This window comes from Cynocephalus volans, chromosome 3, assembly GCF_027409185.1.
Source record: "Cynocephalus volans isolate mCynVol1 chromosome 3, mCynVol1.pri, whole genome shotgun sequence".
Classification (NCBI taxonomy): domain Eukaryota; kingdom Metazoa; phylum Chordata; class Mammalia; order Dermoptera; family Cynocephalidae; genus Cynocephalus; species Cynocephalus volans.
Window position 1 is genome coordinate 105,033,608 of NC_084462.1, and position 15,885 is coordinate 105,049,492.

Genomic DNA, 15,885 nt, shown 5'->3' on the forward strand with positions numbered 1-15,885 from the left:
ACAATATATTTTGAAACAAATTATTTATCTCAGTGAGAAATTTATGGTAGAATAATTTAAGACACTGCATTTGTTTAAGGTAGTATAGAACCAATGCACAAATTAGAAGAGATTAAAATAAAAGTTGAAGTAAAATCAATTCAGGGAATATTGTGAGGTGACTATTAACTCTCTGCTCTCCAGAAAATTATTGCTATGACCTTTTCTCATTGTTTTTATTTTGAGATATAAATCATGAGCTGTTATGAAAGAAAATCATTCTGATGCGAACAACTCAAAGTGGATAATGAACATTTACAGCTCTAGAGTATCTGAGAAATATGTCAAGGACTTTCCAGTTGGGGAGAGATGTCAAAAAAAAAAAAAGCAGTTATTCCAGTCCTAATTCTTCCTTAAAAAATTAACTCAGACTGAAAGCTGATCTATTAGAAATAATTAACTGTGGGTGGGGAAAAATATAAAAACTGATAACCACTTTGCTGCCTTTCATAGAGGGTAATGCTTCTGAGCTTTTTCAATGGAAAAAGAGGATGTTAAAAAATCTAACTCAATGATAAAGAAAATCCAAGTAATGTAAAGATACTACTGCTATGAATCTAATTTTATTGACATTTTCGATCATTCAGAGTATTGATTGCTGGTTTTTAAATAAGAGCTAGGACTCAATGGATGGGTTCTTCCAAACTAATTGCCAAATAACTAACATACGTACCTTGCATAGGTTTCCTCCAAGTTCTTCAGGAAAAAACCGACTTTTATAATTGTGTTTTCTGTCTTCTCTGTAGCCAGATTGATGAACATTTCGGAGACAAGCACTGTGACGGAGTTTATCCTCCTCAGCTTTCCTGGCGGTCAGGAGATGCAAAGTTTCCTGTTCTTGTTGTTCTTTGGAATGTACATATTTACCGTAATGGGAAATGGGACCATTATCTGTGCTGTGAAGTTGGACAAACGACTGCATACCCCAATGTATATTCTCCTTGGGAATTTTGCTTTCCTTGAAATCTGCTATATTACCTCCACTGTGCCCACTATGCTAGTCAATTTCCTCTCAGAGACAAAAACCATCTCGTTTGTTGGCTGTTTTCTCCAGTTCTATTTTTTTACTTCTCTTGGTACAATTGAAACATTTTTCCTCTGTATCATGGCATATGATCGGTACCTGGCTATCTGCCGTCCACTGCACTACCCAGCCATCATGACACCACAACTCTGCTTTATCTTGATATCTCTCTGCTGGGTGTTTGGGTTCCTTAGTTACCCTGTCTCCACTGTGCAGCTCTCTCAATTGCCTTTCTGTGGGCCCAACATCATCAATCACTTTGTGTGTGACATAGACCCACTGATAGCTCTGTCCTGTGCCCCAGCTCCTGTCATTGAGAACGTCTTCTACATCCTGAGCTCCCTGATTCTCTTATTCACTCTTCTGTACATCCTGGGCTCCTACACCCTTTTGCTGACAGCTGTGTTAAAAGTCCCTTCAGCAGCAGGCCGGCGGAAGGCCTTTTCCACCTGCGGATCACACCTGACGATGGTGTGCTTATTCTTTGGGGCCCTCTTGGCAATGTATGTGAGTCCCACAGCTGATAATACAGCTACAATTCAGAAGATTATTACTTTGTTCTACACTGTGGTCACTCCCTTCTTAAACCCCTTGATTTACAGCTTACGAAACAAGGAGATGAAGGCTGCATTGAAGAAAGTTCTGAGGATAGAATGAGCTTAAAGTAATCTATGTGAGAACAAGCAAACCATTGTCCAGACACAAAAGATTAAGAAAGACTTGATTTTCTGCTGCTACTTTTCCAATACACAATTTAAAGATGATACATTCTGGGCCGGCCCCGAGGCGCACTCGGGAGAGTGCGGCGCTTGGGAGTGCAGCAGCGCTCCCGCCCTGGGTTCGGATCCTGGCTGAGCACGGTGGGGGCAACACCAAGCCAAGGGTTGCGATCCCCATACCGGTCACAAATAAGACAAAATAAATAAATAAATAAATAAATAAATGAATGAATGAATGAATAAATAAATAAATAAATAAATAAATAAGATGATACATTCTCATTGGGGTCCCTCATTGTTTTTTTCCCTCAGGAAATCTGGCAGTGCATTCCAAATTTAACAACCATATTTTCAATATGCATGAGTCCAGTAGATGATATGTGAGCACATTTTATCTGTGCTATTTCACACTCTTTTAGTTTTTATTATTGAGAGACTGGGCAGGAAGGTAGAAAAAGAGCAGTTATTCTAGGTGAATTATCATTGGCATACTCAAGGCATTTCTTAAGACAGGTCAATAATTTAAAAAGTGAATAAAGAATCAAATTTAAGTGCCTAACAGATACAGAACTAAAGGATTTAGTAACAGTACAATTGTCTTGTTCCCTTGGCTCTTGATGATTGAAAGTCTTCCATACTAGGGACAGGCGAAGTTTCATGCTCATATGAATGGCATATGTTTTAACATTACATAAAATAGTAGTAATTACTTTATTCAATAAATATTAATTGAGCACCTACTGTGTTTTAGGTCCTCTTCTAGGCACTAAAAATATGCTATGACCAAAATGGTCAAAAATCACTATCCACTTGGAGCTTACATTCTAGTAGCATAGAGACAGACAATAGAAAAATAAGTAAAATATATAGCATGTCAGAGAGTGCTATGCAGAAAGAGAAAAGAGGACAGGAAATGTAGGAGAAAAGGCTGAAATATTATGCATGATGATCAGGGAATGCTATACTGAGAAGGTAACATTGAAGCAAGAGCTTGAAGAAGATGAGGTAATGAGCCATATAGCTGAAGGAAGAACATTCCAAGCAGAGGGAAGTAAGATTGCTAAAAGATCCTGAGGCAGGATTGTGTCCAAGTAACAGCGAGGAGGTTGGTTTGGCTGGAGTAGAGAGATTAAAAGGAAGAAGATTGGAGATGAAGTCAGAGAGTGAATAGGGGGCCAAATTGTGTAGGACCTTGTAAACCATAGTATGCACTTTTTAAAAATAATAAATTGCCAAATTATAATTGTATATATTTATGAGGTACAAAGTGATGTTATGATATATGGATACAATGTGGAATAATTAAAGCTAATTAACATTCATCACCACAAATACTTGTTTTTTGTGGTGAGAACAATTAAAATGTATTCTCCTAACAATTTTGAAATGAACAATATGTTATTATTTACTGTATTCACCATGCTGTGCAATGTATCTCAAAGGAAAAAAAAAAAGTATTCCTCCTGTATAATTGAAGCTTTGCACCTTTGACCATCATCTCCCTGCCGGTCTCTCATAATCATCATTCTACTCTCCGCTTTGAGATCAACTTTTTTAGATCCCACATATAAGTGAGAACATGTAGTATTTGTCATTCTATGCCTGAACTTACTACACTTAGCATAATATCCTCCGGGTTCATCCATGTTGTCACAAATGACAGAATTTCCCTCTTTTTAAAGACTTAATAGTATTCCATTGTGTTCATATCCCATATTTTATTTATCCACTCATCTGTTAATGGACACTTGGGTTGATTCCATGCCTTGGCTATTATGAAAGTACTGCACTGAACATAGGAGTGCAGACATCTATTTGACATACTGATTTCAAATCTTTTCAGTAAATACTCAGAAGTGACATTCTATTTTTAGTTTTTTGAGGAAACTTTATAAAGTTTCCCGTAATGGCTGTAACAATTTACATTCCCACCAACTGTGTACAAGGGTTGCCTTTTCTCCACATCCTCACCAATACTTGTTATCATTCGTCTTTTTGATAATAGCCATTCTAAAAGGCATGAGGTAAAATCTCACTGTGGTTTTAATTTGCATTTCCCTAATGACTAGTGATGTTGAGCATTTTTTTCTGTGTATCTGTGGACCATTTGTATGTCTCCTTTTGAGAAATGTCTACTCGGGTCCTTTTTCCAGTTTTTAATTGATTTGTTTTCTATCCACAGAGTTGCTTGAATTCCTTATATATTTTAGATATTGACCCCTTACCAGATTTATAATTTGCAAATATTTTCTCCCACTGAGTAGGTTGTCTCTTCACTCTTTAATTGTCCCCTTTGTTCTGCAGAACCTTTTTATTTTGAATGTAATTCCACTTGTCTATTTTTGCTTTTGTTGCTGCACTTTTGGTGTCAAATCTAAAAAAGTTATTGTCCAGACCAATGTGTAGTTTTTCCCCTACGTTTCCTTCTAGCAGTTTTACAGTTTCGGGTCTTATGTTTAAGTCTTTATTCACTTTGAGTTGATTTTTGTATACGGAGTGAGCTAAGGGTTCATTTTCATTCTTCTGCATGTAGATATTCAGTTTTTCAGTTACTTATTAAAGAAACTGCCCTTTTCCCAATGTGTACTCTTGGCACCTTTGTCAAAAGTCAATTGACTGTACATGCATGGATTCATTTGGGGCTCTCTATTCATTCCAATGGTTGATGAGTCCATCTTTATGCTAGCACCATGCTGTTTTAATTACTACCACTTTGTAGTATAGTTTGAAATCAGGTAGACTGATACCCCCAGCTTTGTTCTTTTTGCTCATGATTGCCTCAGCAATCATGTGTGTGTGTGTGTGTGTGTGTGTGTTTTCATATGAATTTTGTATTTTTTTCTATTTCTATGAAAAATGACATTGGAATTTTGATAGGGATTGCATTGTATCTGTAGATTGCATTGGGTAGTATGGACATTTTAACAATATTAATTCTTCCAACTCATGAGCATGGGATATCTTTACAGTTATTTGTGTCTTCTTCAATTTCTTTTATTAATGTTTTATAGGTAATTCTTCATGAAATGGGAAGCCTTTGGAAGATTTTGAGCATAGGAGTAACATAATCTTATTTACATCATAAAAATATCATCTCCCTGGCTTTTTTGTTGACAATAGACCAGAAAGAGGCCTGAGCATTTTAAAACTCTTATTTCTAGTTGTCAAATAAAAATCTATGTTTCCTTTTAAAGAAATTTGTATTTGGAGAGGGGGGAAAAAGCCAGGAAGCTTGGTTGCCCCAGTCTAATGGACAGTCTTCATGGACCCTAAGAAGAAAATTCTAATTCTGGAATGTTTCCATGAAAATCTTTAGATAATGAAGTTTATCATTATTATCATTATTATTGTCATTAAGCTAGGGATCCACCCCTGAGGCTCTTGAACCACATTTAATCATAATTATGATTATACAGACACAAAATATTTTTACACCCATTATCTCATTTAATCCTCATATCAGCCCTATGGATTACACAGGGAAGGTAAGTATGTATTTGAATTTGAAGAAACTGGAGCTCACCAAGCTCTTACAGCTGATAAATGAAAACATTTAACCTAACGCCCAGATTTTCTGTGTCACGATTTTCTATTACCCCACCACTTTCTCTTTATGTTCAACTCTGCTCCCACCAGTTCCCCCTTTTTAACCCAGGTCACCCCCATTTCAAAAGGATGCCTGAATAATCTTCTCCACCATTCTCTGCCTATCCTGGGCCTCCTTCAAAAGCCCCTCCAGATGCTTAAACCAATCCTGCTTTTCCAAATACCTTATGGATGTCTTAGTCCAACATACAACACGATCTGTAACTCAGCTCCAAGTGCCAATTATTGCTTCAGATTTCATTCTTAACTTTCTCTCCAAACCATGCTCAATTAATTCCTGATCCTGCTAAAATCCCTCTCAAACTTAGAAGCTGCTTCAAACACACCCATTCTTAACACAGACTGTAATGCTCTATCTTCCATAGTGGTTCTGAAACTTCAGCATGTGTTAGAAACACCTGAAAAGTTTGTTAAAACAGATTGTTGGTCCCCACACTCAGCGTTTCTGAATCACTAGGTCTGAATAGGTCCTGAGAACATGTATTTCTAGCGAGTTCTCTATTGATGCTAATACTGCTGATACAGGGGTTGCATTTTTGCGAATCTGCTCTACACTTACACAGCCTCACCCCTAAATTCAGTGGTGATCTCTGCTTGAGCTCTTGCTATGATTGAATTAATCTCCTCCTCAGGTTCTCTGTCTCATCTTTCTGTTCTCTTTCTCCTGATATCACTGAAAGAATTCATACTTCCCACCTCTGAATCATGTACAGTGCCAAACTTTCATTTTCACTAATACTGCATCATGTCAGTCAAAAGCATTACAAAATTTGCTTTTACAGAAGTTTAAACTTTTCAAACAGATGTGTTCAAGCTATTCTCAAAATTTAAAAAGGACATTCTTTATCTTATGTTGAATACAACAAAATTAAGTAAACTATGTATAGACAGAATTTTTTTTAAAGTGCTTACAGGTTAGGCACCAAGAATGAAGCAAATCTAGTTCAAATTATATAATAGAGATTTGCTTCATATCTTTATATTTGAACCCAAAATAAGCATGTAATCTCCATGAAGTCTTGTCCTTGTTGATTTCTATCACTTGTGTATACTCAGTGTTTAACCCAGAGTCTGACACATAATGGGTGTATAATAAATGTTTGCCAAGTACCTGGATTTAGAAAAAAAAAAATGAATCAAGTCTGTTCTGGAGAGAAGAGTCACACACACACACATGTGCACGCACACGCACGCACACACTTAGATACACACATATTCTTTCTCTCTCTCCTCCTCCATTAACCTCTTTCTTCCCCCCAGGTAGATCAGTTCCTTAGAGGGAGGATATCTCCATAAAGAGGAAAGTTTTCCTGGTCTCTCTTAGATATTTATCCTGACTGCTGTGTCTCACTAGTCAAACCACTGGGGAAAATATAAACAGACACAGGTAGAATTAAATGCATGCACAGAGATACAGACACAGGGAAATAGGTGCCTTCCAAAGAGCAGACTGGGGAACTATGGGTCCTATTAAGGAGACACTTGAAACTCTTAAAAATCACTAACATGAAAAACCCATTTTGTTTGATTTGGAGTACTAAAGGAAGCAAGTATCCAAAGCCATAAATAATACTCTCCATGCATGACTCAGTTTTTGGATTGTGTAAAAGAGGAGATTCTTGTGGCTGGAGTTTCTCTCACATCTTTCTCTTGGAGCCAGAAACGTTATCAGGTATGCAAGGAAAGTCTGCTGCATCAGTGCATCAGTCTTGTTGCTGTTAGGTGTAAAAACATGAAGTCCTTCTGTCAATCTGTTAATCCTTTGTTCCTTTGTTCTTTGTAGGAACAACATGTTAGGTCCTTCACTTCTCTTCTCCCAATACATTCCTGAATAATGTTCAGGCTGCTATATTCACACTAAGGGCTCACTCAGGTACCACAGGATTCCCACTGCACAAATCACTTAGGGAAAGTGGTGCTCAATGTCTTGGATACTAGTGGCAGGGGTGGGGGCATGGGGGAGATATTAAATTCCCTTCAGTTAGAATATAGCCTGAGTCTTGTACCACTTTGTAAAATTAGTCAGTGAAGTTTTGATTGAAACACTATCCTTCAGTAAGTGCAATTAAAGCAGGCTGTTATTTTTTCAGAGTTGTTGGCAAGTGAAAAATGGCAAGAGGAAACTGAGAAAGAGGTAGGCCAGCAGACTCTCTTGTCTTTTGGATTTACCTACAGATTAACCTGAAAACATTTAAAAGACGAACTCCTGCACTTATATAATTTAAAAATTGCTCTCCTCTAGGTAAGTGGCTTAAATTCCCAGCAAGTGGTTGGGTTTATGGAGGAGGGTCTGAATCCCATCAGTTCATATAGAATGGATTGCCCAGGCTTTTTGTTCCTCCTCTTCAGCTATCAATTTGTACTATCACTTGAAGTGAATAGACAGATGTAAGGGGTGCATTTAAATGTAACATTTGAGCAACAATAGAAATGAGTGTAGTGAGATTTCAGATATCTGTGAAGTATATTTATTCATTGTTTTCTGACCCTTTATTCATAGATAAATAAAATTTCACTGCAGCACAAATAATGTCAACAAGGTCTCAGACATTATGAAGTCAAATAATGACCAGGTGGGAGTCAAGACTTACGAGATCTGGTTCTGGTCAAGTACCATTAGTTGGAATTATATTTCTCTTCTCTCTTCTTGGTGCCAAGAACTTTCTAGCCTGTGAGTAGGGTAAGTTAATTTATATCTTGTGTCTCTGCCTACTGTCTTGAAAAAGCCAAAAATATCTAATCTACACCAGATAAATTGTGTTATCATACCACCTGCAGTACACATATTTAAGTTCTTACTGGAATAAATATCTTTTCTTAGGCCCACAGCATACCGTTGGGCGTGCTGCAAAACACACAGTTGAAGAAACCCCTGGTCAGTACACATGACTGTCCAGATGTAGGTGGCAGTCTTGATTGCTTTTATAAAGCATTAATTCCAAAAGGGGAGGAATTTTATTTTTCATGTTCATCATTGTACCAAAGAACTTAGCACACTTCTAGGAACATAATGAACAGTGAATAAACATTTGTTTAAAACATGAATGCATACATAAATGAGTAAAGTGCTACAGTTTAAATTCAGCATCCAACTATTTATTTATTTATTGAAACATAATTGTTTATGCATATTTGTGTGGTACAGAGTCGACTATCAATATTTGTGTACAATATATGATGATCAAATCAGGATAATTAGCATATTCACCATTACAAAATAAAATCATCCTTTGTGCCCATTAACCAATTTCTGGCTATCCCTCCTCCCACTCCCCTTTTCCCACCTCTAGTAACCAGAGGTCTGTTCTCTCGTTCTGAAAGTTCAATGTATTATTGCGATTGTTGTTTCTTTCTTCCTTTCTTTCTTTCTCTCTTCACTTAATTTTCTTCAAGCTCATCCATTTTGCTGCAAATGGCAGAATTTCATTTTTTTTTTCTATGGCTGAGTAGTATTCTATTGTGTCTATATACCATATTTTCCTTATCCAGTCATCTTTTGATGGACATTTAGGCTGGCTCCATATCTTGGCTACTGTAAATAGAGCTGTGATAAACATGGGAGTGCAGGTATCACTTCACCATGATGATTTTCATTCCATTATTCCTTTCAATCCCACCCAGTAGTGGGAGTGCTGGATTGTATGGTAGTTCTATCTGTAATTGTTTGAGAATCCTCCATACTATTTTCCATAATGGCTGCACCAATTTACAATATATACTTATATACTACCAATAGTGTATCAAGGTTCCCTTTCTCCTCATTTTTGCCAGCATTTGTTATTCTCTGCCTTGTTTCATAATAGCCAGTCTAACTGGGGTAGGATGATACCTCAATGTGGTTTTGATTTGCATTTCCCTGATAATTAGGGATCCAAACTTTTTTTTACATTTTCATAAAACTCATGTTTATTAGAGAAATTTTTCATCATCCTAAAAATATTCTTAATACAAATATCCAAAGTTACATTGGCAATAAAACATTTATCCTTCTGTGTTTGCTCCAGGTTTGATCAAATACTGAGAAGCAGGCCTCTTGTTCTGTGCAGATTGTATAAATGGCAAAAGGATGGAATTTTGTGAGTATCTTAACAGTGATATTAATAAATAATATGGGCAATTATCCTGCTTTTAAAGTCAGTATATTGCCGAACTTAAAATATTGATGGTGGCTTACCCAGCCAAATATCCTGAACTTTAACCAGGAAACTTCAGGATATAAAAATAAGACGACCAATACTTTGAAGAAGACTGCTGGCAAAATATCCAAGTTTTTAGTCTTGTTCCAACTTCTGATTCAGAAAGATTCAAAAATATCTTTTACGTTTCTGCACATCCTAAGGCAACTTCTTTCCATTACTTAATTTAGTAAAAGAAAAATGATTAAGGGACAAATTATAGAGTTTAAGGCTTTTTCCTAGCAAAAATGAGAGCACATGATTTTCTATACAAGAGAAATTCACCTACCCAGCAGCTAGGTGCCTCAAGAGTCAAGCCATGATGTGGAATAGTGCAGACTGCGCAGAAAAGGAGAATAAGTCAGGGGAAAAGGTGGCCTGAAAAAGAAACCTTGTATAGGGGAGATAAAAGCTGCCTTCAGCTTTTATGAAATGGAATTTAAGGCTAAAAGCATTAACAGAGATAAAGAGCTTCACTTTAAAATGATTTTTCATGTCTACAAGAAAATGCAACTATTGTGAGCTTATAGGCCTCTACTAATACAGTTTAGGCATATATAAATAAAAAACTGATAGAATTACAAAGAAAATTGGATAAATCCACATTCATAGTGGGAGATATTAATACAATTCTCTCAGACACTGATAAATAAATCAGACAAAGAATCAGACAACACAATTAACAAACATGATCTATTGGACATATACACTAAGAGAACACTACACACACCCCCAAAAGCTGCGTTCAGTTATTTAAGACCCACCCCCACCCCCACCACACACACACCACCACCATTATGGAAGAGTAATTAGACTTATTTTGTGTAGCTTCAACAGAGTTGAAGTTTGCCTGTTGACCTGGAGAGTCTCTGGATCAATGGGTAGAGATAATAAAGGAGACAGATTTTGCTCAACATAAAGAAGTACTTCAATATAACCAGAACTCCTCAGGGAAGGAATGGGCTGGATAATTCAGCAAATCCAGAGGCCACCTGGGACAATGTGACCTAGAGGAAACTAAATACACAGTTTTCGAACCATTTTACAGAATCCTAAAAGTTCTGCAGCACCTCCTTGGAAGTAGCAAAAGCAAGAGGGCTCAAGACTCTTACTCCCACAGTTCCATTATTATCTGTTTTTATTGGACTTTTGCATATGAAACTCTAAGAATGCAATTTAGCAGCTACTTCAGGTTTGTACTCAATTTTGCTTCAAAGGAAAAAGTTGTGTCCAAAATTTATACTTGTATGTAGGATATCCAAGGAGCAATAATTTTACCATTAATGATGAAACATTATTGAGACTCAGGGTTATAGGAATATTCGAAATGAAGTGGGGTTTCTTCCAAAACCATCTCCAAATGGGCCAGTGTTATCTAGGAGTTACTGGCTTTGCATGTACGTTTAAGTAAATCCCTTAAATCTCTCTGAATTTCAGTTTCCTTACCTGTGAAAGAGAAGGTTAAAGCATACTTCTCTATAGCTTAAAGGGTCATTAGGAAGACCAAATGACATAAGTGACATAATATTACTTAGTACATTTTCAAACAATGTGTTAGCAAAACATACAGATGTTCATTATTATTCGTGCCTTGGTTACTTTTGTTTCTCTAACAGCTTTAGGATTTCAGAACAGAACAATAAATTTTGTGACGGAGTTTGTCCTCCTGGGTTTCCATGGTCAAAAGGAAATGCAGAGATTCTTTTTCTCATTACTCCTGGTTCTCTATCTCCTGACCCTGCTGGGGAATGGAGCTATTGTCTGTGCGGTGAAATGGGACAGACGGCTCCACACACCCATGTACATCCTCTTGGGAAACTTTGCCTTCCTAGAGATCTGGTATGTTTCCTCCACTGTCCCAAACATGCTGGTCAATATCATCTCTGATACCAAGACCATCTCCTTTTCTGGCTGCTTCCTCCAATTCTATTTCTTTTTTTCACTGGGTACAACAGAGTGTTTCTTCTTATCAGTTATGGCTTATGATCGGTACCTGGCCATCTGTCGTCCACTGCACTACCCCTCCATCATGACTGGGAAGTTCTGTGTAACCCTGATCTGTGTTTGCTGGGTGAGTGGATTTCTCTGCTATCCAGTCCCTATTGTCCTTATCTCCCAACTTCCCTTCTGTGGACCCAACATCATTGACCACTTCGTGTGTGACCCAGGCCCATTGTTTGCACTGTCCTGTGTGCCTGCTCCTTTCACTGAGCTTATTTGTTACACCTTCAACTCAGTGATTATCTTTGGGCCCTTCCTCTCCATCTTGGGATCTTACACTCTGGTACTTAGAGCTGTGTTTCGTGTTCCCTCTGGTGCTGGCCGAATTAAAGCTTTCTCCACGTGTGGGTCTCACCTAATGGTGGTGTTTCTATTCTATGGAACCCTTATGGTGATGTATGTGAGCCCAGTATCAGGAAACCCAGCAGGAAGGCAGAAGATCATGACTTTGGTGTACTCAGCAGTGACTCCACTCTTAAATCCCCTTATCTATAGTCTCCGAAACAAAGACATGAAAGATGCCCTAAAGAAAGTGCTAAGATTAACAATTAGCCAAAACTGAGATGTATTTGAAAGAGAAGCTGAATTTGTCACTTCTGACTTTACTTATAACAACAACAGAGAATGGCTTCAGTAAGTGTGTTCTGGTTCACACTTAAGTAGAGGGAGAAACTTATCCTTCACAGTTTCTTAGCGATTCCAGTTCAGCTCATTGAGGATAAATGTTCAATCAAAAACAATTTAATCATGCATGGCCTCGCTGAGTAATTATATGGTGTCATTTGACATACATGTATTCTTTTTCTGAGATGTATCTTTGCTAGTGTTAGCATTTTGCTGGTTGAAGGAATCCTTCATGTGTACTTGAAGTCTTTGAGGACAGAGCAATCTTTTGATTTCATAAAATACATATTCTTAAAGACAATTGGTCAAGAGGCCGTAATGGACATCTTCAATTGTTTGAGACTCTTTCACACCCTTATTCCTTATCTCTAAGTGATAGAGGTATGAAACACAGAGGTGTGAAGCATACTCTGTTTTTGATGTGAAAGACAGCCTCAAACAATGGATAACTTCCAACATAATTGTAAAAGAAGTTCCTAATATATTCACCATTAAACTCCATGTGAGATCTTAGTCCTCATACACACTGATTTGATTTTAGATTTTATCCTTTCTTTCTTTCTTTTTTTTTAATGACACTTCTCCTAGAGGTGCAGATGAGTAATAGAACAGACAAAGAGGAGAGAATGGAGAGAAGAGACCAGAAAAATCCAAATATTCTTTTAGTTTCAGTCCCAGTGGGTAGAGCTAGTGCCATACTTGTACTTCACAATGATCAGTCTTTTCATTTTACCCCAAACACATTTACTCCCAACTAAGTGTCTTTACTCATAGTGCTTTTTCCCCCAATCAATTGTAACAACATCAATATCACTTGTAATATGGAATAACAATGTCCTAAACATATCTTTATTTGTACATGGCAGAATCCATTCAACCACAGAGCAACATTGCCTCCCAGAAGGCTGTCAGGCAAAGTCTCAGTCAAAAAAAGCATTCACAGAAAGTTCTGCCAAGAACAAAGTCCATTTTGTAACCAAATCCTACACTGAAACAGGAAGGATATCAGCTGAGAAGCCTATCTACTTAAAATGAGAGTACATGCTTTTAGTTATGGCTACTTCATGATAACATTAGGTGTGCAAGGAAGATGGGCCTGCTGGTGCTAGGTGATGAAATGCTCTAGTACAGCACTTCTCAGATCTTTCTACCAAAGCATGTCAGGCAACACTGGTCAGAGAACATGGGGCATTTGAAGATATGTTTTTGAAACTCAAAGTTTTATCTTAAATGATCACAAATTGAACTTTTTTCCCACATGGATAAAGATTTAATGCAAATGTAAATAAAAGTAAATAACATGGGAGAATTTTCCAGATTTCTTCCAGTCTTCTCTGTTAACTTTTAATAGACATTCTGTTTTCACCAGACCAGCTTCTCCCCTCAGTCCTCTAAGAAAATACTGTCTTCTCCTTACTGACAGGACAGAGTACAGAGACCCACCTAGAGACATAGAAAATGATGTGGATTCTTGTTTTTTCAAGTCTTTGGTTCTGGACATGGTGGTGGGGAGAAGAAAGCAGAGAAGCTAAATAGACCTATATGATCAAGAGCCATGAAATAGAAAAGGGAAAAAGTTTGGGTGGGGTGAGAAATTGAAGGACTGAAGGAGTCAATGCTTCTGAGAGAATGTGAAAAAGTGAAACCAATCACTTTCCACTTTGCTCTCAGAATCCATTGCTAATTAATTTGAAAGATAGCCATTTTGTATTTTTAAAAATCTCTTCATTTATTAATTTAAAAATCATATTACATGTTAACATAACAACTTATATTTATGAAAAATAACTATTTTTCCAAACAGGAAATATTTAGTAAGAAGAATGGCATTCTTTTACTTTTCTGTAAATCTCATTAATGTCTGGCTTAATAAAATGGCTGGATCCTTGTGTCTATTTCTTTTTATTTATTTCTTTTTTAAATTTATTTTTATTTGAAACATAATTTATTATACATATTTATGGGGTACAGAGCTGACTATCAGTATTTTTGTACAATATATGATGATCAAATCAATATTATTAGCATGTTCATTATTAAAAATCATAATTATTCTTTGTGTTCCTTACCTGATTTCTCCCTAACTTCCCTTTCCCACCTCTAGTAAACAAAGGTCTGTTCTCTTCTTCTGCAGTTACAATGTATTATTGTGGTCTTTCTTTCTCTCTTTCTGTCTGTCTTTCTTTCTTTGCTCACATTTATGAGTGAGAGAGTGCAGTTTTTCTCTTTCTGTGCCTGGCTTATTCCAGTTAACATCATTTTCTCTAGGTCCATCTATGTTGCTGCGAATGGCAGAATTTCATTCTTTTTTATGGCTGAGTAGTATTCCATGGTATATATATACCACATTTTACATATCCAGTCATTCATATCTTGGCTATTGTAAATAGAGTTGCCATAAACACGGGAGGGCAGGCCTTTGACACGATGATTTTCATTCCTTTGGGTATATACCCAGAAGTAGCATTGCTTAATCATATGGTATATATATTTGTAGTTGTTCGAGAAACCTCTATAATATTTTCCATAACAGCTGTACTAATTTACAGTCCCACCAACAATGTAGAAGAGTTCCACTTTCTCCACATCGTCACCAGGATTTGTTATTCTCTATCGTTTTGATAAGATCCAGTCTAACTGGAGTGAGATATCTCAATGTAGTTTTGATTTGCATTTCCCTCATGATTAGTGATGTTGAGCATTTTTACGTGTACTTGCTGGCCATTTATATGTCTTCCTTTGAAAATGTCTACTCAGCTCCTTTGCCAATTTTTTAATTGGATTTTTTTTTTTTATTGTGAAGTTGCTTGAGTTCCTTGTATATTCGGGATATTAATCTCTTGTCAGATGTATACTTTGCAAATATTTTCTCACACGATGTATGTTGTATGTTCACTCTGTTGATTGTTTCCTTTTCTGTACAGAAGATTTTTAGTTTGATACAATCCCATTTGCCTATTTTTTCTTTTGTTGCTTGTGCTTTTGGAGTTTTATTCATAAAGTCTTTCCCCAGTACTACTTTCTGAAGTGTTTCTCTCTTTTCTATTAAGAGTTTTATACTTACAGGTCATATAGTTAAAACAATCTATTTTGAGTTGATTTTTGTATATGGAGAGAGGTACAGGTATAGTTTCATTCTTCTGAATATGAATGTCCAATTTTCCCAGCACCACTTACTGAACAGGCAGTTTTTTTCCCACTGTATGTTCTTGTTGCCTTTGTCAAAAATCGGTTGGATATAGGACTTTAAGTCAAGATGGCAGAATAGATGGTCCCCAGCTTCACTCTCTCCCACAAATCAACCAATTTATAACTATAAAAAAGCAACAATAGCCAAGCTGGGGCCACTAGAGCTCAGGGGAAGAAGGGGAGAGACCTACAGAGGGCATGAAGGTGGGAGAAGCCACAATGAGAGAAAGAAAAAACCACTCTGACCATTTCAAATCCCAGCTGCTTCCAGGCTGGAGCTGCTGAGTGCACAGAGCAGGAGCTGGCAAAAGCCGCAGCTGTGCCCTTTGGATGAAGTTGCTTGGAGGCAGCAGGGAGAAGAGAGCCTTGGTGGCCCCCAGGACAGCAAGACTACTAATAGGGTTCCCATGGACCCACATAAGAGTGAGGAGCCAGAACAACTGAAAAAAAGGAGCCACTCAGAGGCTGGTGAGTCATCACAAGGGACCGGAGAATGGCCCATCACATG

At 37.2% G+C, this 15,885-nt stretch overlaps 2 protein-coding genes across 2 annotated transcripts; both read left to right on the forward strand.

Moving 5' to 3' along the window:
• Positions 1–793: 793 nt before the first annotated feature.
• LOC134372654 (olfactory receptor 11H4-like) lies at positions 794–1,720 on the forward strand. The gene has a single exon (XM_063090083.1). The coding sequence runs from the start codon at positions 794–796 to the stop codon at positions 1,718–1,720; it is 927 nt and encodes a 308-aa protein (XP_062946153.1).
• Positions 1,721–11,133: 9,413 nt separating this feature from the next.
• Positions 11,134–12,126, forward strand: LOC134373170 (olfactory receptor 11H6). Its single transcript, XM_063090691.1, has one exon. The coding sequence runs from the start codon at positions 11,134–11,136 to the stop codon at positions 12,124–12,126; it is 993 nt and encodes a 330-aa protein (XP_062946761.1).
• The last annotated feature ends 3,759 nt before the right edge of the window (positions 12,127–15,885 follow it).

What these genes read in the sequence shown, in the direction of transcription:
- LOC134373170 (XM_063090691.1), top strand. Translation starts at nt 11,134, where the DNA reads ATGTTCATTATTATTCGTGCCTTGGTTACTTTTGTTTCTCTAACAGCT.
- LOC134372654 (XM_063090083.1), top strand. Translation starts at nt 794, where the DNA reads ATGAACATTTCGGAGACAAGCACTGTGACGGAGTTTATCCTCCTCAGC.